This window comes from Crocodylus siamensis, chromosome 1, assembly GCF_052110815.1.
Source record: "Crocodylus siamensis isolate JL-2025a chromosome 1, ASM5211081v1, whole genome shotgun sequence".
NCBI classification, from domain to species: domain Eukaryota; kingdom Metazoa; phylum Chordata; order Crocodylia; family Crocodylidae; genus Crocodylus; species Crocodylus siamensis.
The window spans coordinates 303,288,862-303,315,110 of record NC_143395.1 but is presented as its reverse complement, the minus strand read 5'-3'; the positions used below and the strand labels follow the sequence as shown (position 1 = coordinate 303,315,110).

The 26,249-nt window shown below is 41.8% G+C and overlaps 1 protein-coding gene across 4 annotated transcripts in view; it reads right to left on the bottom strand.

Moving 5' to 3' along the window:
* Window positions 1-26,249, bottom strand: part of LIMS1 (LIM zinc finger domain containing 1) — a 132,998-nt gene that overhangs the window by 56,829 nt on the left and 49,920 nt on the right. Inside the window, exon 1 of one of the 4 annotated variants that reach the window (XM_090021304.1) lies at window positions 4,484-4,663. The exons of 2 other annotated variants lie outside the window; for them this stretch is intronic. In XM_090021304.1, coding sequence (XP_089877430.1) covers window positions 4,484-4,590 — 107 coding nt within the window. In that variant the 5' untranslated portion in view covers window positions 4,591-4,663. Of the gene's footprint in view, window positions 1-4,483; window positions 4,664-26,249 lie in introns of those variants that run through there. One more of the 4 variants, XM_090021313.1, reaches the window with a different exon arrangement.

Here is a 26,249-nt window from a genome sequence, read left to right as displayed (position 1 = left end):
TTCACTACAATCTGAAAAGCCTGTGACAAAAAAAAAAAATCCAGCAGAAAAGAATTTAAACAGGAACTTTTTGGTTTATCTGTTTGCTTTCCAAACTGTATGGAATTATATACACTCCTGCATTTGGAACAGAAGTTATTTTGTTCTGTTAGGCCTCTTCTACTTTCCTTTCCTTTGATACTGCTGAGTTTTAATGTTGATTCTATCCAGTTAATTAACTGGCCTCATGTCCAAACCTTACATTCATAGTCATTAAGCATTCCATGATGGTTTCTTTTTCAGAAAATCTTAGTTCTTCAACTCAGGACCCTGGACACTCTGGTATTATTCGTACTTGAGTTATCCTGTCCTAGCTGCCATCCCACATCCAGCTGTAGCACATACTCGAAAACTGTGTAAGAAAGACTGAGGTCAGAGATTAAATCTACTCAGTGGTGATGTGTAGGGGGTACACGGGGGTACATGTGCACCAGTGTACTCCCTGACTGGCCGCACTTGCAGCTTGGGTGATGGGCGGGGGAGACAGGCAGGAGCACTGGTGCCCCCCCTGCAAGTGCTGGCTGGGGAGCAGAGCGCTGTTACACTCCCAGAAGCGGCTGCAGCAATCAGCTGTCTCGTGATTGGCCATATTGCAATTGGCTGGGAGGGAGGGGGGCACATGCCCCCCCCCCGACTAAGGCAGCACCAGTCACCCATGAATCTACTTCTCTACCTAGGGCAGTGAGTGGTGCTGCTGTACACTATTTAGTTATGCTCTGTACAAGCACACATTGGCGGTTTACGCAGTTCCTGACAACTTGGAGGGCAAATACTACAAACAGGGTAAGGGAAAAGGACACCACAAAGAAACAGAGAAAAAGCTTCGGAAGAAAAAAAGAAGGGGTATTTATAATTTACTACAGTCTTTTCAAAGTCTTTTTCAGAAACCCCTCACAAGAGACAACTTTGGAAACTAAGCAGTAACAGGTACACAATGATATAGGATTAGAAAATAGAATAGAAACTAATGTAAGCATTATTTAGCATATTTAAATTCATAATGGTATTAAAAAGGGAGCTAGGCAACACTATAAGGCTAGGGACAAAATTACACATAAACCAGTATAAGTGATCAGAAAGTGGTTCAAATCTGTAACAGAACCAAAGTTCAGTGCATATAAACCACTTTCAAAATGGCTGAAACCAGTTTAAGATAAACTTGGATGGATGCAGTATCAGACTTAACTGATTTAGGTTAAAGCGGTTTATTGAACTTCTGTTCCAGATCCTCTTCAGATTCAAGTTAACTGGCAGTCCCTCAGCATCCCAGGATGCTTTGCCCCACCCTCCCCACCACAAAAGACTAGGGTAGTGTTGACCCAAGCTGTCTGCTCCAGCAGAGCAGGAAGGCATACTCTAGTGCCCCTCAGCTTCTGGCCTGAGCCACTGCAAGCATTTGGCTGCTTTCCAGAATCAAAAGTCACTATCTGTTCACTTGCTTATTGGTTCAATCTATGTAGCTTAGACTAACCTGCAAAGTTTGAATTGATTCAGCCCAGGCTTTTGGACCATTTGTACTTAGCTTAGAAAACTAACAAGCAGATGAATTTTAACAGATGTTTCAAAACCATGCAACAGGGCAATATGATGGTTCAGAAATAACACATGTTGGAGGCAGTAGTTTGTACTCCTTGTGTATGAACAGATTCTAAATTGACTATGTTCACTAAGAACAGACACTTCAGTGCCACTGGGAAGAATTTAGTAAGCTGGTGTTTTTCAGGGTTCCATTTGATGTTCTTGCAAAATAAGGACTTTCTTTTTCACCTTTATTTATAAGAGTACAAAAATATTTTCCTAGTTTTATAATGGAGTCTTTTTCCATAAAAATTATTGCAAGATCACAATAGCAGGTATGGGAAACAAGAGGAAAGGGGTTAAAAGAAAGAGCAAGGCCTACTTTAAACAACCAACTTAATTAACAAAGTTATTGGAACAGTTTGACCTCTGTGGCCACATCCAGACATGCAGGGATTTGTGCTTGCAGCAGCACAAATTCCCACACTGCAAGCCCCTGCACGTGTGCTTCATTGTGGACAAATTGTCCTACAACAGGCAAACTGCCCTTGCCCAGCTTCTCCTGGCTCTTTAGCCAGGGAGAGCTGGAGGCTGGGGCCAGCAGTCTTACCAGGTGGCCTGGAGCAGCAGGGACACAGGTTGGGCAACAGAGGCCTGGCTGGCAGTCAGAACATTGCTCTGGATGGCCCGGGCTCCATGTGTTCTGGCAAATACTTGCTGTGCATGCATTGCGCTGCTTTTTGTTCTGATTTTTACTTTTTGCTACCAAAAAATCCCAATAGCAAGTTCTGCTTGTAAATTTGCAGCATGGGTCACATTTTAATGTTCACCACGTGTGGTTTGTGGTGCCACAAAGAGGTCTGCAGTACCACAAACTGCAGGCCCCCGCATGTCTGGACGCAGCCTAAGTGCCCACTTTTGACACTGCCTCTTCAAAAGGTGTTGGTCTCCTTACCCGCTTGTCCCAAAAACACACCCAGACACTCTGCCATTCCACTCTATGAATGGATCATCCTCCGTTAACTGATCTGTGAGACTATGGACTTCTTTAAATCCCTTCTGGACACAAATCTGCTCTCACACCTAACCTTTAGGTATGTCCATCTTTTTAACCTTTAAGTAGTCCATGGTAAGAGTCATGTCAACTTTATATTTATACAGAATCCCCATGGGGCCTTACTTCAGATCAAGGCTCATGAATACTACTCTGACATGAACACTAAAAAAAGAACAACAGGAATATTATTGCTATCAAATATGCATCTTTGTAACTTGCTTCCAACAGCTTTACTGATGGATTTGAGTTATGAAAGCATATTTTGATCCCATAGCATGACATTAAACATGACCTTTATTTTTTCTTTTGTACTAGTTTAAAATAAATTAAACTGAATATAGAAACTATATTACAAAAGGAAAAAACATTGAATCAAGCATAAACTTCTAGACTTAGGTAGACTGAAAAATAACCTGGACTAAGAGGTGTATAGCTGATTAAGTGTAATAGTTTGATTTGGGGTACATACATCCAAAAACATGAAGTATGCAATAAGGAAAAGAAGGACATTTGAAGTTAGGAATGCTAATATGAGATTGTAAGACTTTTAATATGAACATGTATTAGAATTCTTAAAAATGCAGGTAAAGAGTGGTCCCATGAATAAATGCCTGATCAAGATTCAAGTTAACAGAATTGCAAGAAGACTTTAGTTTTACTTCTTTTTGTATCGTGGCGACTAAAAGACTTTATCTAAAGTTTCTATAATGTCTGTTTGAAAATAGTTTATAAACTGACATTAAGTTGTTAATTAAGCACATCAATCTAAATTTCCATCCTTCTGAAACCACAAGCTCAAATAATTTAACTGAAGTATTTGTGCATTTACAGAAGTAGCTGTAATTTCTGTAGAGTTTCAGTCAAAGTTTGAAGGCCTGAAAAGATGATTTTGTTATACAGAAGCTGACAATACTGTAACCCCCATATAAAAAAGTAACACGCAATTTTATGTAGCACTCCAGTTATAGAGTTCAAACAAAAAAAATAGCATAGAAATAAGAGCAATGTAGTAGTCATTAGAAGGTAGGAAGTACTTTCACTCCCTTGATGCTTTTGTCAGCATTTACACAAGAATTCTTCTCTAACTAGGAAAAATGGGAACAGATTGTTTGAGAATATTAAAAAAAAGAGTATTTTTACTTTTCTATACTGTTGTTCACCCAGGTTCTAAACAATTATTCTTTCATGATACCAATCAAAATATAGGCCTCTGAAAGTCTAATTGAATGTGCTAAAATGAACATTAATATTAGGAAAATAACTGAAGTCATTAAACTGCTTTCAGATTTTTGGTTATCCTTTCTTTATAAGGTCATGTTAAGTGGTTCTACCACATTCTTTTGTCTAAAGCCATTGCAATAACAAAGAAACCCCTATGAAAAACCATAATCTAACAAGCTGCACCAGACCATCTATAAACAAAGAAAAACCCTACAGAATGGCAGCAGAAAGACCCCAGAGAAGCTAGACAACTTTTTTTAAATTGTCAGAACACTCTCACAGAAATTGTGAATTTACTGTATGCTGCAATGCAATAACTTGTAAGATTTGGGAAAGGTATTTACTAGTAAGTTACATTTGTCAGAGGTATACTAAAAAGCTATGGAGAGCTTCCTTTTCCTTTATTTAGGACAGTTGTATCCTTGCGAAATACCATGCTGTGACTGAAGCAAACACAGAATATCTGCTTCCTATTAGCTCTTTCTAGATTTATTTGGTACTTTGGGGGATACTTTTCATTGCATGTGTTTGACAATTCCATTATCAAATCTGCTGTTTGTACATAAGTTTTACTGTAACCATTAAAACAAACACATAACTAAAGAGGCACCAGGCACCTTTGTTAGCCATTAATTTTCACTCACTCACCTTAGCTTCTCTTCATGTAACCCCTGAAGCACCACGCTATCAGGACGATCCCGTCTTCTCCTGTACAGACCTGAATGTGATAACTCTTTCAGCTGTAATGTAGTCATATTTCTCTACCCACCAGGCTTTTTCACTCTTTGCTGAACAGTGCGGCTGCCAAGATGCCTGAAGAGAGTATGCTCAGCAGCGTGTCTGCACACCTGCACTAGTCAAGAGTTACAAATCCCTTAACACACAGCCAGTTACTGTACTGCTTCCTGTTTCTCATAGGTACACACCCTTCTGAAAGGCACTACATTTCCTTTATCACTTTATCACACCTAAGGGATGCCTGTGACAAGCCTACCAGGTTCTGTGAATCTTTGTTGGTAATCAAAGCTGAAGTGCCCAGTCATAAGCAAACCCACAACTTATTATGCAAACAAGTCAACTGTCCTTAGGACTCTTGGAATTTTAACTGAAAACCTTCAGTAATGTAATGAGCAAATTAACCATTCCCCACTACAGTTTATAAGAAAAGAAAATCCATTAGCATTTTAAAATCCAGTGACTCAATACATGTAAGAAAAGCCCAAAAAAATGAAGGTTAAGTGACTAAATTGAGTAACAAGAGGATCTATAAGAATTTCAAGAACGCTAGAATTAATAATCTTTCAGATACCGAAATAAAGATTTATGTTACTAAAACAATGGCCCTTTCTGCCCAAAATTAAAAATGTATTATCATGTAAATACTTTTCTGCTCCTAAGTTCCAAAGGGACTGACCTCTGCCACTTATCATATACAACAGTAGTGCAAAATCCCGTGCAGACTATGTAACATGAACAAAAAAGTTTAAGGTTTCCTGTAACACAGGAAGGAGACAGCCAAGGATTTCCAAGCTGCATGTCTCATTTGAACTTGTAATAAAAGCCTTTGCCTGAATTTCATAATAGGTTCCAACAGACATACAATTCCTTTTTCAAAAACTGATTTTATCCTTAGTACATGTAAACAGATTACAGTCCACATTTTTTTCCTCTAGGGAAGAAGAAAGACACATTAATCTAGTTTACTTTTTTTGATAAAATATAACTTTAAGTAAAATGAAGTAGTTCACCACTACAATATACAAGAAACTCTGAGCCAAGCAAAAAATGATGCTGGTTGTGGTATGATTTTTTTCATTCAATTACCAAAGTGCCTGATATATAGCAGAACACATAGTAAAGGTCACTTGAAAATCCTGCATTTATGAAGGAACACAAAAAGAGTAAAAACATTTGTTCTAAAAAATATAGGAACGTGTCTGTCATTGCGTACTAGTTTTCTCAAGTTTACAAAATCATAAACAAATGCAGGAACTTTACACAAAGCTCTGGGGATGCTTTAGTATGGAACGTTGGCTGGAATCTTTTGAAAAAAATGAATTACAGGCTTAAGTCTCAATAATCACACCATATGCTAGGTACATCTACAAGAGACGCTTTACTGCACAGGAGACTAATCTTCTGTGTCGTAAAGTATCACTGTTAGAGGCGCAACAATAGAGATTTTTGGGGCCAATACCGATACCGATATTTTAAGGAGGTATATTGGCCAATAGCAATCCGATTTCTAATACAGCTGCCTCCAGCTAGTAAATCTGGAGTGCTGGTAGGTGAGGGGGGAGGGAAAATGTGTTGGAGGTGGCTGATCAACACCCCCCATGGTGAGGGAGGGTGCAGGGGCAGGTGCGGGGGAGGGGGGGAGGGGGAGGTGCCTCCTGCCACTGCTTGCATCCCAGGAGCCCACGGGGGGCGTGTGCCCCCTTGATCTGCAAGGGCGGGGTGGGCTGCAGTGAGGCTATGCAGGGCTCTTCTCAGTGAGGCCTGGGCTTGGTCGATGGGGCTAATAAATGCCCAGGCTGCATGCAGCTGCAGCGCAGCACTCAGGCACTGAGGAGAGCTGCGTGCAGCTGGTAAGGCCGGTGTCATGGAAGGGAAGGGGGGAGAGAAGGTGTGTGTGGTGGGAGGCAAATCAATGCACCCCTGCAACAAGGGAGGGGGAAGGGGTAGGGCCAGATGCTATCCAGCCAGGGGGAGACAGGGGGGAGGCCGGAGCCACAGCTTGTGGGAGGGGAGGTGGCTCCCACCACTGATTACACCCCAGGAGCACATGGGGGGGGTGTGCCCCCTGGATCTGCACAGGGAGGGATGGACTGCAGCCAGGGCTATGTGGGGCTCTTCTTGGCAGGGGCTGGGCTTTGAGCAGGCACTGGCAGCACTGGGAGGATGCTGCATCCACCCCAAATTTGACCACCACCAGCCGCCCAGCACAGTCCCAGCTCAATGCCCCGCCTCCACCCATGTGCCAGGAAGAGCTGGGTCTGAGCAGGACGGCTCATGGCAGCAGCACTGGGAAAGGAGTGAAATTTGGGATGGATGCAGCATCCTCCCAGCACCGCCAGTGCCCACTCCGAACCCAGCTCCCACCAAGAAGAGTCCTGCACAGCCCTGGCTGCAGCCCACCCCAACGTGCAGATCCAGGGGGCACATGTGCCCCCCTGGGCCCCCATGTCCTCCCAGCGGGCAAACAGTGGGAGCCACCTCCCCTCCAATGAGCTGCAGCTCTGCCCCCCCCACACCTGGGCAGCACCTGCCCCTACCCCTGCCCCCTCCCTCACTATGGGGGCGCATTGATCTGCCCTGCCACACACCCCTTCTCTCCCCCCACCTTCCCTTCCACCCCACCAGACTTACCAGCTACATGCAGCTTTCCATGCTGCTGGCCCTGCTCCTGAGTGCTGCGCTGCAGCTGCATGCAGCACAGGCATTTATTGAGCTGATATCTGATACAGCCAGTTTTCTTTACATTGGTACTGATTCAAAATTGGACCGATGTATTGGGGCACCTCCTATCACTGTCTACACATACACAGCAATTAGGGAGCAGAAAATTAATTTACTGTGCTGACAGATAGTCCCATTAAATACAAATGGTAATCTAGCAGAGCAGTAAATTACTGTGCTTTAACTCATGTGTAGGTGGTGACATCAGGATTAGTTTACTTTCAACTCAGATTGAGCCAGAGTATACTCAGTCGCATTAATTTCATATGCAGACATGCCCACTGTGTAACACAGGCTAGAGGCAAGAATAAAAGGCGCAGAAGGTTTTATGTGATTTTAAAAGATTTTATTTAAAAGCCAGACTGATTCTGTATCTCTGTACTCACCTGGAAATCACATCTGAAACTTGAATGTTTCAAGTAACCTCTTGGTAAGCTTAAACTTAATTATGCAATTACTCCCTAAAGCCAATCAGTCAGTAGTACTTAATGACAAGTTAATGCTTTTACAAATAGCTGTTAAGCACTGGGGAGACTGATTCACAAACCATCATAACAGCTTCTTACAGGCCTTTAATTATTCAAGGACAGCATTAGTACATGCCCCAACAACGGATTTTAAATAATATTAATGTAGAAAGTCACCCCACACAGTAGGTTTTCTGTTCTGGAAAAAAAATTAGACTAATAACAATAACTGAGTTACATCAGTAAATTACAGGATTCTTCCCACATACCTGATTTAAGCCTTATACTTCTCATTGAAAAAAATGAATAAAAAATGCTTGAAAAGAAGTGCCACATCCTTTTTGTTACAATTGGATCTTGCTTAATTACCAGTTCTTGAAGTCAGCTCTACTCCATTAAGTGTTAACTTGCTTCTTTTGGCATATGAGGTTGGGGAACTGTTTAAGATGATCTGATATTATCTACATGGGAAAAGACCTTCCATTCACAAGAACATAAACTTGGGGATATGTTAGAAGCTTTGTAGGCAAAAATCCAAATCAGATTCCCTCCTTTTCTCACAGTACCCACCTTAACAACATATAAAAGGTGAGTAATTCAAATTTGAAATTATCGTCCTACTGCTGAACCAGAAATGAAATGCACCTTTTTAGATATACAGTGGAACAAAGGTCTTTAGGGGTGACTGCACACATTTCTCTGACAAGTTCTGAACTGTTTACAGAAATGAACTGCCTGCCATGTACCTAGCTCCAGTGCAGAATAAACTTCTTTACTTGGTATCACCCAACTTTATTTAAGCATATATTCTGCATTTACATATCTTGTTTTTCCCCAAATAAACATTGTTTTAATATCTTAAGTAGGTTTTTCCATTCTTCTTGTGCTGGATTGAGCAATTTATATTTTTCACATTCCATGAGAAATTTTAAGGGCCAGTCAAAAGCCAGTCTTGTTACCACTAACATTTATCTTATCTTTTATAGCCTGGAACTTGAAGGTTCATTCTCAGCCTCCAATATATCCCTCACTATGCACAAAAAATGATAAACACTGATACTGTGGCCAGACTGATAATCATGCCAGTTCGAATACTGTCAACATTATATAACATTATCAAAATATTCTATTGCCCCATTAGAATCAGAAAACAGCCCTGAAGAGTAAAAGAAGAGAGAATCCATGAAGGTCCTAAATGTAAAACCTCTACTACTACCGAGTATAAAGAACATGCAGAAGCAACTACAGATTTCATAGATGTTAGGGCTGGAAGGGACCTTGCAAGATCATCAGGTCCAGCCCCTTGCCCAAGAGGCAGGAAGTCAGCTGAGGTCAAAGTATCCCTGCAAAATAAACATCCAAATGTTTCTTAAAAGAACTCAGAGTAGGTACTTGCACCATCTCTGGGGGGAGTCTACTCCAGGCCTTGGGGGAAGTTTTTCTTTATGTCCAGCCTAAAATGGTCTTGGAGGAGTTTGTGACCATTGGACATGGGCAACTGGTGTTGCCTTAGTCAGGCAGGTTACGTGCCACTCCTGTGACCAGTCCTACCGAGCGGAGGGGGTGGAGGGGGGTCCTCCATGGATTTCCCCAGATCTTCTTTTCTCCCATTCTTGAAGATAGGCACTGCACTGGCCCTCTTCCAATCTTCAGGTGCTTTGCCCGAGCGCCATGAGTTCTTGAATATCCTTGCCAGTGGCTGCACTATGACGTCTGCCAGTTCCTGAACCACACTTGGGTTCAATCTGTCTGAACCAGCTGATTTGTGGATGCCCAGCCTCTCAAGGTGTTCCTTCACAAGGTCTACACCAATGATGGGCATATATTCACCCTCACCTTGGCCATCCTGCATCGTGTTAGGCCAGGTGGTTGTCCCTTTGGGCTGGTGAAAAACTGATGCAAAGTAATTATTAAGCAGGTCGGCTTTTTCCTGTGTGTTGGTTGTCAGCTGTCCCATTTGGTTTAGCAGGGGTCCAATATTGTTTTTATTCTGACTCTCCACATATCTTAAGAAGGACTTTTTATTGTCCTTGATTTGTGTAGCCAGTTGGAGTTCGGTTACAGCCTTGGCTTTCCTGGTTCACTCCCTACAGGTATGGACCAGTGCAGAATACTATAGTAGTTATAAAAGATGTATTTTGAATATATCTATATAAAAAAAGTGACAGGATAAACTTGGAGACAGATGCCATTAAGAAAGCGGAAACTAAAATTCAACAGAGATTAAGATTTAGGAATAGTAAAACTCTCCAAAGTTTGTAGATTTAATCTCAAGTTTTCCACGGGCACATCTACATGTAAAATTAATACGAATGCATTAAAAAACTGATGCATTTTACCCTGGAATGTATCGCTCCTGGGTGCCATGTCTTCATGTGAGCCCAGGACTGCAGGACATTGAGTTAAGCTGAAGAACCCCTGGCTGGCAGGGGACCCAGGACTCAACCTGCTAGCCTGGGGCTGCTCTGACCTGACTCAAGGTGCTGTAGACGGGCTGTCTGGGACATTAGAGTGCTCCAGTGGGAGGCTAGCCAGTAGGGCTGTGTGAAACAGCTGCATTTTGATTCAGTTTTGGATTCGGCCATTTCGGAGGACAGTGATTTTTTTCAGTGTTTCAGATTACTGTCCTGTTTTGTTTTGGCTGAATCTGTTTTGGAGATTTGGCTCTGCTGAATCTGTTTCGAACAGGCTGCAAGGGAAGCTTTGCACAGCCCTACTCAGCCAGGTAGGATTTGGGGCTGAGCACTTGGGGCCCCAATGGGGAGCAGGATGGGGCCATGAATGGCTCATCCAGGGGAGGAGGTAGGCCACTGCCCTCCATGCAGGCGAGGAGGCCCTGCATGAAACTCTGATCCCTGCCACATCAGGTTGCAGGGCAGGGAAGCAGTGCAGTGGCAAGCAAGTCTCTGCTGCGCAACCTGACTCCACAGAGAGCAGAGATCTGGGGCTGCATGGGGTGGGCAGCAGTAGGGAGGAAACCCCGGTGCAAGTCTCTGCTCCCTGCGGAGCCAGGCCGTGCAGCAAGGACCAGGACTGCCCTGCTGTGCAACCTGACTCTGCAAGGAACAGAGATCCGCACTGGGGTCTCCTCGCCACTGCTGTCCACCCTGTGCAGCTCATGTTGCCAGGGCATCACACAGTGGGCAGTGGTAGCTATGAGACCCCTGGCGTGGATCTCTGCTCCCTGCAGAGCCAAGTTGCATGGCAGGGCAGCAGCGTACAGCTATTTCCCTGAAAGCCCGGCTCCGAAACTCCAGAATTATCCAAAACATTTCAGAAGTGTTTTGGTTGCCTTGTTTCATTTCAGAGATGTTTCTGAGTCTTCTGTTTCGAGTTGAATTCGATGTTTCAGCACACCCGAAATACCCCAAAACACCTCTGAAATGAAATGGCTGCTGAAATTTCGCACAGCCCTACTAGCCAGCAGACAGCCCCACATTGAAGCACCCTTGTGTTCCAGCCTGCCCCATCAGCATTTACATGTGCACTGCTGCGCACTGAAGAACGCTGCACGATAGTACTTGTACTTACAAATACTAACCTGTGGCAGAGTTAATTAGTTTTCTGAAGCCTAATAGGGCCACAAGAGTAGACACTGAGATTCTACTGTGGAGTCAATTAGGTAGCTCTGAAGTAAATATCTCATGTAGTTGTGCCCTATGAGTTCTAACCTATGAGGAATAGCATACCTATAGTCAAAGCTTTAGTGCTCAACCCCTGGCTTGCAGGCCAGATCCAGCTCTCAGAGTCATGTCATCTGCCAAACCAAGCTCCCCATCGATCCATACATTTAGCTGCAGGGGAATAGTGGCAAGATTAATTACTAGGGGCGTACAAAGCGGGCCATATTCAATTCAGATTTGGCTCGATTCAGGGGACAGTGATTCAATTAGCTGATTTGGATTACTGTCCTGATTCGATTTGGCTGAATCTGAAGATTCAAGTCTGATTTGGAGAATCAAAGATTCGATCATAGACACAGCTTTATGTTTTTTCTACGTACCTTGAGGTACCAGGCAGAGCCTGTGAGCGCCAAGATGGTGTGGCAGGTGAAGAGTCCCACAGGAGTGTGGGGGGCCCCCCTGCGTGCTTGGCAGTGGACATGGAAGTGGACCGGAAGAACTTCCAGTCCACTTCTAGGTCCGACGCCAACAGCGTGCCTCCCAGGCTCAGCAACTGGCCGCAGGGGACCCCAGGTACCCTCCCCGACCCAGGAGGCACCAGTTGCCGAGCTAAGGGACAAAGAAGGGGGGACTCCCCATGCGCGCCGCAGCAGACCTGGAAGCAGACTGGAGGACTCCCCTGCACTCCCATGATACTCTCCATCCTCCCCACCATCTCAGCATTCATGAGCCACACCTGATATACAGAAAAAACATATAAAGCTGTGTTTATGGCCGAATCATTGAATCTCTCCAAATCTCTCTGAATTTATTCAGAGGCTTCTGATTCAATTTGGAGAGATTAATGGGTCTCCTGATTTGATTCGGATTCGGAGATTTGGCCACTGCATGGGGCCAAATCTCCTTCAAATCAAATTAGTGATGGAAGCTTTGCAGAGCCCTATTAATTACTATTCCCCTGCTGCCAAATTTCCAGACCCATTGGGAGCCCTTCAGCCCTGCAGAGAGCGTGAGCTGAGCAACATGAGGCTGGATCTAGGTGCACATAGTGGGGCAGTGTGAGGCAGGATCAAGATACATAGGGCTGGATTCAGATGGTACAAGACAGGATCCAGGTGCGCAGAGCCCAATCTAGCCAGTGCAAGGCTAGATTTGTATATGTGGGCCTGATCTGAGCACTGACCCCACAGATCTAAAACCAATTAATCTCTCCTATTAAAAAGAAACATGTATCTTGATATGGTGCTAATACCATATTAAAAATAACTAAAGAAAACTCCAAACAAACCAGAAAGAACTCTCCAGACCCCAAGAAGTAAAAATATGGACAGGTACCACCCACGCCCATAAGCAACCCCACTCTTGATCCAAAAATGAACAGATCAAATAACAGACCACATACAAGTCAATGGATGATAAATAGTTAAAAACTTATATGAGAGGGGAAGGATGGGATGCTGAGACTAGCTGCCAGGCCAGTTGTCCCATCACCCAAACCTGCCCTGCCACAGTTGTCCGGGCATCAAAACATAGTAACTACTACTATTACTTTTGGGGGGTGGGGGGTGGGAAATGAGCTTAACTTTTTAGAATGTTCTCTTGGTTTGAATTTGGGTGAACAGCCACCATTTCCATGAGGAATACAATGGGATGAAAGAATGAGTGCTCAGAAAGTAATTCCAAAAAACAATTTGAGCTTAAACTATGTCTTCAGGGACCTAAATAAATAACTGCGTTTTTCCTTCCTTGAATAATGATGCTTAATCATTATGAAGCTTAATGATGCTTCCTTAATATTTGTTATGATGTTCTTATTCCTGCTACATTCAGAAATGGATCCTGAAGAACTGAAGGTGGGCACACTGAATTCCAGGCTAGCACAAAGCACTGAGATAATTCAGCTGACCCTCCATTTGCTTATCACTTAACAGTGTTGATGGATGCCACTAAAAACTATTCCAATTGATGAAACATTACCACTAAATGTTAGCAATAGTATTTCTATATTCTGGATCTACAACTTAAGGTCCCTGCCATATAAATTAGGTCATAAGTAGTACCCTACATGGCACGAATTATATTTGTAACTTGTATGTGTTTTATGAAAAATAAAGGAAAAATATACAAAAGTGTGTGCTTTTCTGCTGATGTATAACAGATCAATAGCAACAAAAAAGGCCAGGGACAGTTACTGAATGGACTGCCCTTTGTACATGTGGTGAATGAGGTTAAAGAAAAATAGGGACCTGCATGGGCGTGTAGAGCACAGGGAACACTCCCCTCCTTTCCCAGGCTTTGCTGCAGTGAGCACAGAGATGTTGCTCCTTCTATTCCAGCTTCAATCTAGCTTGGGAATGGTCCACTGTACCTTTCCTTTCCTAAGCATTTCTCTCTGTGTTTAAGAAGGGAACACAGCTGTGCAGTGTTTGTCCTCAGAGCAACAATGAAGTAGCACTAATTGGGACTCGTCACAATTTATTTAGAAATTTTAAATACTATGTAATTTAAAATGTCATGGTCTAAAAAAATAAATAAAACAATGCCCCCTGCCTGCAAGAATAAGTATGCAAAGTTTTCCTCTACCCTGACAGAGATCAAGCTCTTCACAGTTTCCTTGCCAATGTATCCAAACTGTTGAGAAATAATCAATTAATAAATAATGATGAACACATAGGAGCAGCAGAGCAGGCTGCACAGATGCATATTTTAATTCAGTTTGTGGTAGAGTCACAAATGACGATACTTGCCATCGGTTTTACAGCATCTCCCTCTACTGGCCAAATATCACCTTGTTTCTCACATCCCTCTACAAATACTGAACGTAATAATAGACTACGGGTATGCATCTTTCAACGCTTCATGAAATATTGCTGTTCACTCCTTTCCCCACCCAGAGGCAGCCTACATAAAGGTCACTTATTTTCACATGGTGGACTGGAGTTAAGTTGAGAGGAAGAAAGCACATACCAAAGACTCAAGTGGAGGTGACCATGTTAGTCAGTCAGCGAGCAATGTTTCATAGACATACCAACTATGGGAGAGAGAAAAACCCTGCATGCCATGTAATGAGTCAGTTTTACTTTGCTATCTGTAAGTAAGTTTTCCTAGGAAGATACTTTGCCCAGCAAAACAAGACAAGGCAGCCCTCTCTTCATCTGAGCTCTGAGCAGGATTTTGATAATAATTTTGTTGCACTCGCTGCAAATGTTTGATCATACTCCATCTCCAGCAAAAGGGAAGGTTTCATCAGGCAAATGCGCTGGGAAGAATTAACGCACATTTTTTCGTCCTCATTGTCTTGTTCTTTTTTCTTTTTAAATATATTGCTGTATGCTTTGCCTACTCTGCTGTGCTCATGGTTGCGTGTATATGGAGGGATCTTTGGGTGTAGACAGGAGGGTGTTGCATGTTTTTTTTTGACAAAACATACAGCCTCTTTGCTTGTGTTTGTCCTGATAGGTTTTGAATGCTTTAGTACACCCAACCTAGTCAACAGCTGGCAGTTTGGGCCTCTGCAGTGGGAGGCGAGGGACTGAAATTCCTCTGATTTTGGAAAGAATTACACCCAGGTCTCCATTTCCAGGGTGAATGCTCTAACCTCTGCACTATAACATAAAAGATAGCTCTCCAGTCACTCCACCGTTTTTCAAAAGAAAAGACTGAATCCATCCTTTATCTTCAAAAGGGACAGCTTAGGGTATCTAAGTGCAAGAAGGGGGTTGGACTGTGAATCCAGTCTCACAGATCCCTAACCCAAGGCTGCAACCAGGTATTAACATCAGTGAGAAAGGTGGCTTTCATACTCCTTTCTTGAATATTCCCTATTGGTTTAGACTCTAAACTTAAAAGTATTCCTTCCTACCTCGGGCAGCTCTCCAGACAGTTTTATGTGCTTAAGTTACTTTTGAAAATGAGATACTTTGGAAGATGTTATTAGTGCCAGTATACAATGGCTAAGCAAACAAACAACATTTAGTTAGCATGGTGTGTGTATGTAATCCTTACAAGAAAACTCTTGTGATTTGGGGAAAAAGCACAGGTAGAAAGCCAGAAAGTTCCTAGTTAAGGTTAATTTAACAGAAGCTGTCTCTGGGCTGGGGGAGAAGGGTGGCTGCCCCACATGCAGGCCTCCAACCACATATCCTTGCTGAAGATTTAACTGAATGTCTCAGACAATGCAAGCAGTTAAGCTCACAAGTTCACTAAAGGAATGGGACTATTTTCTTTCTCCAAAATGCTAGTCACTGAGATTAAATAAATGTGAATAAAACCCAGAGCTTTAAACAGTCCATTAAAATTCCTTCCTCTTTCAGTTACTCTACTCTCTTGGTACTTGCAATTTCACTTCACTAATTCTCCAGCTTTTGGGGGTGCAATTACTAGATAAAACAAAGAGAAAAAGAAAACCTTTCATGTCTTTTTTGCATGGGACAGCAAATCAACAAATCAAAGGGAAGTATAAGCCTATTTTTACACTTTTCCTTCTCAGATCACTTTTGAAAAGCATATAGCTTCTCGCATTTGGGAAAATCAATACTGAATACCACACTTCACTCTTAGCACTAGTTAAGAAAGATTCATTGGCAATAGAAAGTCATTTTTCCTGGTGCACGAGAACCCTAAATTGTATAAGAAAGAATAAATACCACAGTTTCCATAACAGCCCTGAAAGTATGTAGCAACAACAGGTACATTGGGAATACCAAGATAATTTGGGGATGATCAAGAAAGTAATAAAAGACTAAATTTAAAACTCTATTATTAACAGTGCTGCTGGATGTTAACAGCAGCCAGAGCCAGGAAGCTAACATTATTAATGATCAATGCTGACATCCCCACAGGAGTGTTTCTCTTAGTTCCCATATAAGGTTGCTGTTTATAGGAAATTCTATTAAACTGACTACACCGCAGTAAAGCTGAATAAGGCATCAAGATTTTAGCCTTGAAGTATATTGAATTCATCTAGATACAGAAGCCAAAGAAGACCCCAGAAGATCTACTTAAAAAGTCTGATACTTACAGAGTGTAGTCTTGCCAGCAAAAGAATTGCACAAGTGACTTTCCCCATATATAGCTTTACAATGAACTTGGTGTTTGCATTTTTTCCCTTGTGGTTATTACTGGCAATAGTGATAAAAAACAGTCTGACTTAGCAAACCACTTCCTATTTGCTACCATTATTGCGTTTTGCATAGTAAAGAGAAGGAATTCACGCCTGAGCCTGTTGTATCAAACCCTCTGATCACCGGGGCAGAACAGGAAGAAAGCCCTCATATCCCTACAGGGAAAGGGACTAAAGCATCTTCACTGTATTTTAAAACAAGGCAAGGGGAAAAAGGCTAGAGACTGGAGGGGGAACTAAACATTAGGGAAGGGACAAAGGGCAGAGACATAGGAAATATTAAGCCTCTCAACCAAACTCTAGCTCAGTGGTTCTCAAACTCACCTGGCAGATGCATCTTGGACAATGCTCAAGATTTCTTTCAGATTAGTGCACTCCCTTAATAAGCTTTTAATTAAAAAGGAAGGATACCTGCGGTGATCTAGAAGCCCCTTTTTCTGGCTGTGCTTTGGGAATCACTACTGTAACATTCAACTAAATACAAATGTCATAGTCAATCATAACTATAAAATACAGAAGTCAAGGGTTTTTAGTCACCATATATTATATAGAAACAATACACCATCCAATATAGAAACAATACACCACCCAATATTTGGTGGTTGACAAGAGCCTAGTGAATCCAGTCTCCCCTCCATACCTACATGCCGGAACTAGGGCAAACAAGGAAACAGGGAAACCCCTCCCTTTTCACAACTAGAAGCCAGCTTCACTTTTTCTCCCCATATTTTAGAAAACGATCACTCAAGCTGGCAGACTCAGCGGAATCCCAAAATTATAGAAAAGTCAGGCTTCCCAGAGACAAGTCTATGAACTCCACTTCATCAACCTCCTGGACACCAAAAATCGTGGACTAAATATATCATGGACAACCTACACCTCTGGACTAAATATAGACATTGGATTTCTGACATATTATAACCTGCCTGACAGCTGACTTCCCAGGTACTTCTCCACTATTCATCCTCCTTCTCTCCCGGCCACCCAGCCAGTCTCTTGCCCATTAACTCCTCAATCTATATTTTCACTGACTGCCTGTCTTGTATGCATACCAGACCAGCCTCTGGCTTTTTTACTTTTAATTCCATCCAGGAAGAGCACACACCAACTGCTGAAATTTCCTTAGCCTGACAAAGGGTTTTTGAACCCAAAAATTTGCTTAAAAATTGTTCTCCAACTATTTAGCTGGTCTAATAAAAGATATCAGATTCACCCAAAGAACCTTGCCTACCTTAATCTTCTTTAGTAACTAAACCACCTGTGGAGCTCTGCTTCATTCTCCTGCTGCTGAGCATGGTCCTCTTCAATATTTACCTGCTGCAGAGCAATTCTTGTTATCTCCTAATGATCAATGCAGGGAGACAGGAGAGATCTTGGGCTTCCAATTGTTTTTTACAGAACATGCCAGTCACTGGTACTCCTAAGCTGTCCCAGAGCAAAGATCATCTAAACTCTTTCTGAAAACCTCCAGTGCTGGAAGGTCCACAACTTCCCTAGGCAGTTAATTCCACTGTTTTTTCACTATTCTAACAGTGAAGAAAGTTTTCCTGATATCCAACCCAGACATTCGCTGCTGCAACTCTGAGACACTGGTACACATCTAGCTCTCTTCAGCACTGGGGAAAAAAAGATGTTCCCTTTCTTTACGAGAGACAAAGGATTGATTGGCTACTAAGACTCACCTACTCTCTCCTTGCTGGGCAGGGAGCATGGATATCTGCAGGATGGTGTGGGCAATCTGCATAGATAATGGTTGTGTTGTACCCTGTTCTGTGAGCAAATAAAAGCCCTTCACTCATCTTTTCTTGCTGCTTGCTGTTGCATGCTACTTTAAAGAGACTGAGGTTCTGCCATGAATAGGTTAAAGTAAGCGAAAGCATCTGAACAGAGTTGTGGAGCTCTACCTTGTAGTGTCACCACAATCTCAGCACTGGCCATTAGGGCTAGGGACAGACATTCAAAAAGCCTGAGCCAAATTAATTCAATCTTTGCAAGCCTAACCTGGCTAGGCTAAATCAGTTTGTAACCTAGACAGACATCCCAGACGTGCAGGCACATGCTTGCAGTGGCTCAGGCTAGAAGCCAAAGGGTGCTAGAGCAGCCCTCCCTTTGATTTCACAGGGCAGAGTTAGGGGAGGGGGGCACAGCCAGGCCCAGACAGGACCCTCTGATTATCCCCCCAGCTGCTGGGAGGGAATGCTTATCACCCCTAACTCAGTGTTTATCAACTCATTAAGAAAACAAAGCCTCTTTTCATTAACTAATAGAGCTCTTCTTAAACAGTTCTTCCAAGGAAGGACATTAAGTTACCTGTTGATTAGCTCCAAAATGCCTCTCTGTCTCTGTCCTCTCGCACAGCGCAGACCATAGCCAGCATGTGGTCTGCTAGCTAATGCTGAGGTGTCTGTGTAAGGCAGAGGGGAGCAGGGGAATAATCCCCGCTTAGCAGGGAAAAGCTAGACAGACGCTCTGTACCTGCAAGTTTGTGCCGAGTTCCAAACAGGGAGCAGGGGGGAGAGGCCAATCCTGTAGTGGAGCAGAGAGCCCCGCCCAGCCCAGAGAGCATGCCAGGATGCTGGGGGGTGTCTGGTTTATCTTAAACCAGCAAGTGGTCTGGGACAGACATTACATAAACCAGTTTGAGCCAGATCAGTTAAACCTGGTTGAATGTAGTATCAGACTTATCTCAAACTGGTTTCAGCCATTTTCAAACTGGTTTATTGTGCACTGAATATCTGTTCTGTTACAGGTTTAAACCAGTTTCTGATCACTTAAAGCGGTTTAATGCATAATATCTGTCCCTAGCCCAGAAGTGTAACAACACAGCAGGGCACCCAAGGCAACTACTACACATAGCAGCAGTGGTGACTTCTGATTGCTGCTGAGTTGCTATTTTGATTCTGTGGTTGCAGCAGCAACTGTTTCTTTGTTCCCCTCCCCCAAATCGGAACCCAGACAGTTGCCCCAGTTGCCCTCCTTAGTTACAGCACAGCTGGTCAGGAAGTTCTCTTGTGACAGACTGAGGTGAAAACTGCAAAGTGGTAGAGGTGAAAGGCTAGGCCATAGGGTCTAGGTGGTAGAGGTGAAATTTTCCCCTGACTTCTGCATAGCTGTCACAGGATGCAGGTCACGGTAGAATTTGGTTCCCAACTCCGATTTCACTGGTAGCAATATGGCCAGGATCCACACACATGTGCTAACCTACCCACCCTTTTATCTCACTGGAAACTTTTAAAAATGGCTACTGATGTCCAAGAAATCATGAAAGACATTTAGTTTCCGGTGTGCAGTATGTAGATAAATGGTGTTTTCGTATTTTTTCCATCTTTGCAGAGATCTCAGTGCTTCACTTAAAAAATAACAACCCCAAAACCAAAAAAACTTTTAATAGGTATAATCTTTCCTAGTTGCAGAGATTTGACTCAGGGGGTCACAACCAACTTCGGCTATGCTGGGCATGCATAGTGAGCTCTGAGCTTCCCAAATCATCAGTACAGCTTCCTACCAGATCCACTGCTTTGAAGCAACTCCAGGACCCTGAGGATGAATGCTTCCCCCCTGTTTCTCCTATGCAGCCAGAGTTGGTAGCAGGGAAGGAGATGAAGGAATGAGCAGTAGCAGCAAACCCCCTGCATGTTCCCTGGATCTGTCCATGAAATGAAAAGCCTCTGCAAATTCTTTTAAAGAAATTTTAAAAAAATGAAGGCATAAGATTTTTTTCCATTTATGACAAATACACTTATGCATGTACAAAGGCACTTTTTGAGTCACCTCTTTTTGGAGTACTAAGAGTTTAGACAACTGGAATCACTGTATCACTATCAAAGGATACCACTGGCATGATTCTGCAGCCATACAGGTGTAGCAAAACCACTCCAGTTTTAATCCTTCTTCTTCTGGGATGGGATACTTTCTTCCCCCTCCCCCCCCACCATAGAAAAGGTTTGGGTTTTCCACAGGATACAAGATATTGCTAGGCAGAATAATTTTGCAGTGGCCAGGGCTACTCGCATTGCCCCTTTATATATTCTTTGGAAATTAGATTGACAGGGAAAGAAAGGTATTTACATTTGGATCACAATAATAAATGGTAATCCTTTTCAACTAGGCTCAGGGTCGAACAGATGCCCACAGCTGTTGTGGCTGGACGTAGATTTTCCATTCCAAGAGCTAAAAGATGTTGCCCAATCTGTCTAGGAGTTTTGGAAGATACTATCCACTATGTATTAAAATGTACTATTTATTACCCTACTTGCAGAAATTGATACATTTCTCAAACAGAGAGAAATTAATCTGGCTTTTACAGCAAACAGATCCAAATGTAGTAAACTGTCTCACAATTTTTGCTTTCAAGACTGAGGTGATTAGAGTTAAATATCCTTTATTACTGATATGAGTGATACATTTTAACATTAGACTTGATTTTATTGTCTCAATTGTGGATCTATGTACAACAATGGTATAGATTCATGTCTTGATTTACTACTATATTTATATTAATAATGTGTTTATGTTGGTGGACTCTATTTTTAGTATATTTGTAGTTCAGTTAGTTTGTTCAAACTTATTTATATTATGGGTGTATGTGTGTTACGTTGTCTTCAGGAACGTGGCATTTAGCCAGAATCCTTAATAATAAATTGAACTGAACTGAATTGAATCCTTCTTCATCTACGGTACTTGTTAGGGAAATTTGGCTCATCTGTATTGTTATAGGATCATAGCACGTAAGATGCTCTCTTTCCCTGATTTTGGATGCAAATCTTGAGCTAGATTTCTGCAGAGCTAAACTTTACTCTAAAATACTGCATAAATCAGCTCAATCTTGACATGTTGTATTGTATGAGAGAATCACAGCTGTAGCGCAGCAACGCAGTTTAGTCTACTACACAACCGTGCTATAAAGCTTCTTTTTGAGAATTCCAAAATCAAACATGAGCTCACCTCTTTACATCTCTATCTTAACTACATTGATTATACAGGTCCAATACCCTGAACAAATACAGATGAACAAATCCTTTTTTATGCACCATGCATATTTTGCCTTTCCATTTCCATCATGTTTCTCTTGACCTTGCCTAGGACTAAGTCTCATTATTTCTATTTCTGTCCCCATTTTTGTATAATATCAGTAGCATTTTATTATGGGCAAATGTATAATGCTATCTTGCCAAGTTGCTGTTTCCTGTGGTCCCAAGTCCTTCCTCATTTGAACTTTTTATCTCTGTCTGCAAGTATATGGTAAGTGTATCTAAACTTGCATAAAATACAGCAGAATCTTCTTAAGTTTAGCTTTAATTATTAAATACTTGAAGACTACATATAAATTATAGCTTTACTTCTCACAAGCAATGTGATGACAGTCAAGCAGTAGTTTATTTTTGCTCATGGATAAAGAAAAGTATAAGCAGCAAAATAGGAAAAAAAGAGGCATTTAGGATTTCAGTGCATGCAGATTTTACAGATACACAGTTGTCTGTTAGTTCCATTTTTATAAGAAGCAAAATGCACTTCTGCCAATTCATGATGACTATTAAAAACATTGTGACTTCAAGGAAAATGCAGATAAATATCCATTAAAAGGGAACTAAGACACCAAACATTAGCTTTTAAACTACCCCACCCTGAGGCAGCTTTGAGTCACTCCTTAGTCAGAAAGAATTTCATGCTGAGTAACTACATCTTGCAGTTTAGTCTGCTGTGCAGTGTGAAGACACACCCTCAAGAGAGTTTTGTTCCAATAAAACCACTGTATGTGACAAAAAAACCAGATCCAAATGCACAAAGTCCCCAAGAATCCTTTAAGACAGTGATTCTCAACCAGGATGCAGCAGCACCCCAGTTTGTCTTCAGATCTTTTCCAGGGTGCCACTGGTTGCCACATAACAGTAGTACTGTTAGGTATGCAAACAAGATCAACCCAGAGATTCAAAAGGGAGTTTGTGGTGTTAAAAACATTCTGACCTATTGTGGTTTTTCTGAGTTTTCTGTAATAGAAAAATTGCTCTATAATTTTTCTGTTGTTAAAAAAGACAAAATTAATGGTTAGTGTTTTCCAAGCAGGGACTTGAGCCTTAAAAGGTTGAGAACCACAGCTATACGGGAATAGGAGTTTCTCTCTGCATATAATTCTTGTTCCATTTAAGACTTTCAAGGGATATTTTGCTTGGATAAGTGCAAAACCACAGCTCTAGGCTAGTTTTCAAGCATTAGCATCTCAATCTGCACAATGTATTTGGAGAGAAGACTTCAACTGATTCCCCAAATCATATAAAGAGAAAGAGATAGTAGCAGTTTTTGTTCTTATTTCAGCAAATCAACTTGATCCTAAGTAAAAAAAAGTTTCCCCAAGACCCAGGTATTAGGGATAAAAAGGGTGAATGCGGATAAATTGTATTTGTTCTTTTCCTTGATCTCATTTTTATCACCGTGCCTCAGGTCTGACAACACTTTGGTCTACACATAAATATTTGGCAATTAAATCACACTCTACTTTGCTTTCCTGTTCTTATCAGGATATTGCCATTTCTTTTTCCTTCATCCCACCCTCTAAATTGGAACTGGACAGGAGATAGGCTTCCCACAAGACAAATCAAGATCCCGCAAAAAGATCAATCATCCATTTTAACATCTTCCACTGAATTTGCTGTTAAGTACAGGGAAAAAATCCTTTTTTCTACCTTTAAGGTACAACTCCACTTCACAGTAGGAAGACCTGAACAACAACAACAATTTCTATTATCCTGGTCACAAGAACTGGACATTTCAAAGGTAAGTAATAACCCATATCCTATTAAACTCTGAAGGAAACTGGGTATCCAATTGATACATTGATAATTCCAGGTCTGGATAAAATAGGTTCTCCCAGGTTCTAAGACTGTCATCCAATAAACAGGAGTGGGTCCATATTAACAGCTATTATGTATTCTGAAGACGAAAACATATAAAATTACATTCTAGTCTAATAAGTACTGCCAAGATAATATAAAACCACATCTTTTCCCATTAATCAAAACCAGAATAGCATCTCACCATATTATTTCAGTTGATTAGAGAGTTGATTTATCTCATTTCAGAAAGGCCACTTGAATTTAAAATGGCGTTTTTTCCCCGCAAATGCCAGAGTAATTAAAATCCATGATGAATAACAACTCATAAGATGGTGACAGTATAATTTCTTCATCTTGATGCCGAAGCATATATTATATATATAAATAAAATCCCAGCAATAATTTATCTCCCATTGTTTTGTGTTTTTAAAAAATTACTTGATCTCCGATTTTTGTCCTTTTCTTTAACATTCCTATCCATCCACTTGTGCAAATCATACAATTTAGCAGATGTTAAATCTCTGTCAACTTACTGATCTTATTTTCCAAAGCGTTGTCCAGCTTGGTTTTAAACTTTGTGATGGAAATTTTATTACCATATTTCTCACATACCACATGACCCCAAATAGGAAACATATCTTGGTTGCTACGGCAAAATGAAGAAAAAAATACTTTTATAGAATCATGAACAGAACAGGGATCTTTAGCTCACGTACCACTCCCTTTTTTGCTCAGGCAAAGGCTACACTTTTAACCCTTTTACAGCTGAGCAGTCAGCAGATCTTGGCTGCTCGGCTAAAAGCTGAAACTGTCGCTGCTGCTGAAGACTGGGCTCCATGAGGAGATATAGGATTTTGAAAAGAGATAAAAATAGTCTGCAGGGATGCAAAACAGGAAAAGGACTAGAAAAAACTAAACTGCAAATTCTTTAGCAAAATTGCTGAAGAAAGGATAGCTTGATTAGTGGAACATCAAGACCATTAAAAAGAGAGAGGGTCATAATACTGGTGGAGTAAAGAGCAACTCAGCAGGAATTAGGTAGATTATAATAAGCCATGAAACCAACCAACTCCAGCGTTGTTGGCTGAATCAAAATGCCAGTAGTACAACTAGGTAGTTGGTTTAAACGCTGGATGGAACAGAAATCAAAGCAGGGTCTGACTGCACCACTGCCCTGGCTCTGGATCTGCCGCTCCTTCCATGGAGCTGCTAGAAGGAAAAGCAGGAGCAACCACCTCAGAACATCTCCGTGCTTCTATTCTGGAAAGAAGAAAAAAATCTGCCTCCCTATATTTAAAAAAATGCACCTCAATTTCGGATGGCAAATTTTTTTGAAAAAGGTGAGTGCAATATGCAAGTAAATACAGTATTTTCCAGGAAAGATTACAGCAAGCATAACTAATACCTTAGTGCCCACAACTTTCAGCTTTCCGATGAAATCTTTCTTTTCCCTATTTTATTTCAGTAACTCCAGTCACATCTCCTTGTAGTACCCGAAGCAGCTCTTCTGTTCCTTTACATCCACACTGAAAACACCTGCAGTTCACTGAGATACCTACTCCGGATGCAAACAACAGCCTTATGGGGTTGTGGTTTTTTTTCCAGTTGTTCCTATCTAGTTAATCCCTTCAGTACATTCATAAGTAATCTCACAGCTCTGGCAGAACCCTCTTCAACAGTTTACATCATCTCTATAAGCAACTGGAACTGAGTTTAGTCCAAGGTTTCACTAAATCAAAATCTAGCTTCCCTAATCCACAATGAATACGATGCACGCACAGGCCCTGCAAAAATGTAAAAGACTTTTCATTGTTCCCTGTTCAGTATGCAGACTTCTTCTTTTTATACAAAAAATCCTCTTTGTAACCAACTTCCTTCTCAGAGAGGCTGCATCTGTAACTGCAGATTGGACCTCTTCCTTTTGTTGTCATTTCACAGCTCTTCTAATGAGCATAGCCTAATAAAATTTTAGTAAAATAAAAAGCTGCTAGCAACAATGTTTCTGTCCAGTAGATGGAGCCAGTAATTTAAAAACAAATTCCTTGTCATCTCTGATAGTACATACGTGTACACATACACAGCCCCTTCATTCACAACTTTTAACCTGGGTGACATCTCCAAGAACAGGTGCATCTGCTCAGCTGACTCCATCAACGGAAAACAAAATATTTTTAATCTACTGGGTTTTTGTCACTGCACGCACACGAACAAGATTTCCCCTATTTTTTCCTCTCTAAAAGAAGCCCAGCCCACCCAACTTGTGCACTTTAAAACTCCATTTCCTCTTGCAGTTTAGCCACTAGTCACATCCACAATTTTGCACAATTCTTTTCTCTTTAATACACCTGCCACAGCATTCCTCCACGCCACAGGATCCAATCAAATGTCACGGATGCCAGTGACAGGAGACTTGACTGTGACCCAGGGTGCCCCTTCCAGTCCAAATGTCTATGCTTAAAGGTTACAAAAAAACATTGTTCATTGCTTGCCCAGCAAATAGCAGTTACAAAGGAAGTTGTAGCTTTTCAACGCTTTATCAACACAGAAAAGCAAAACTGAAAGCTGACCTTAGCGTGTACCTCTCCACTTCCAGTTCAGTTCTGCATGGCTATTAACCCAGCCTGCATACAACTGCTCTAACCTACTGCCATCCAGTATGAAACCTCCCACTCCTCAGCACAATAACAGGGAAGCTAGCCTAAGGCCAACTTTGCAACTTTGAAATGTATCCTAAACCTAGCACAATCTGGATTCAAGCCAGGGTTTGGAAGTAAAACCAATTTAGTGGCACTGATTAATTATCTTCTCCTGTCAACAGGTACAGAGCAGCTATCCATCTGCACCCTCCTGGACCTCTTTATGTGATACTACTTTCTCACCTGGGAAAGGTGGCAGAGGTCCATGCAGTGACGT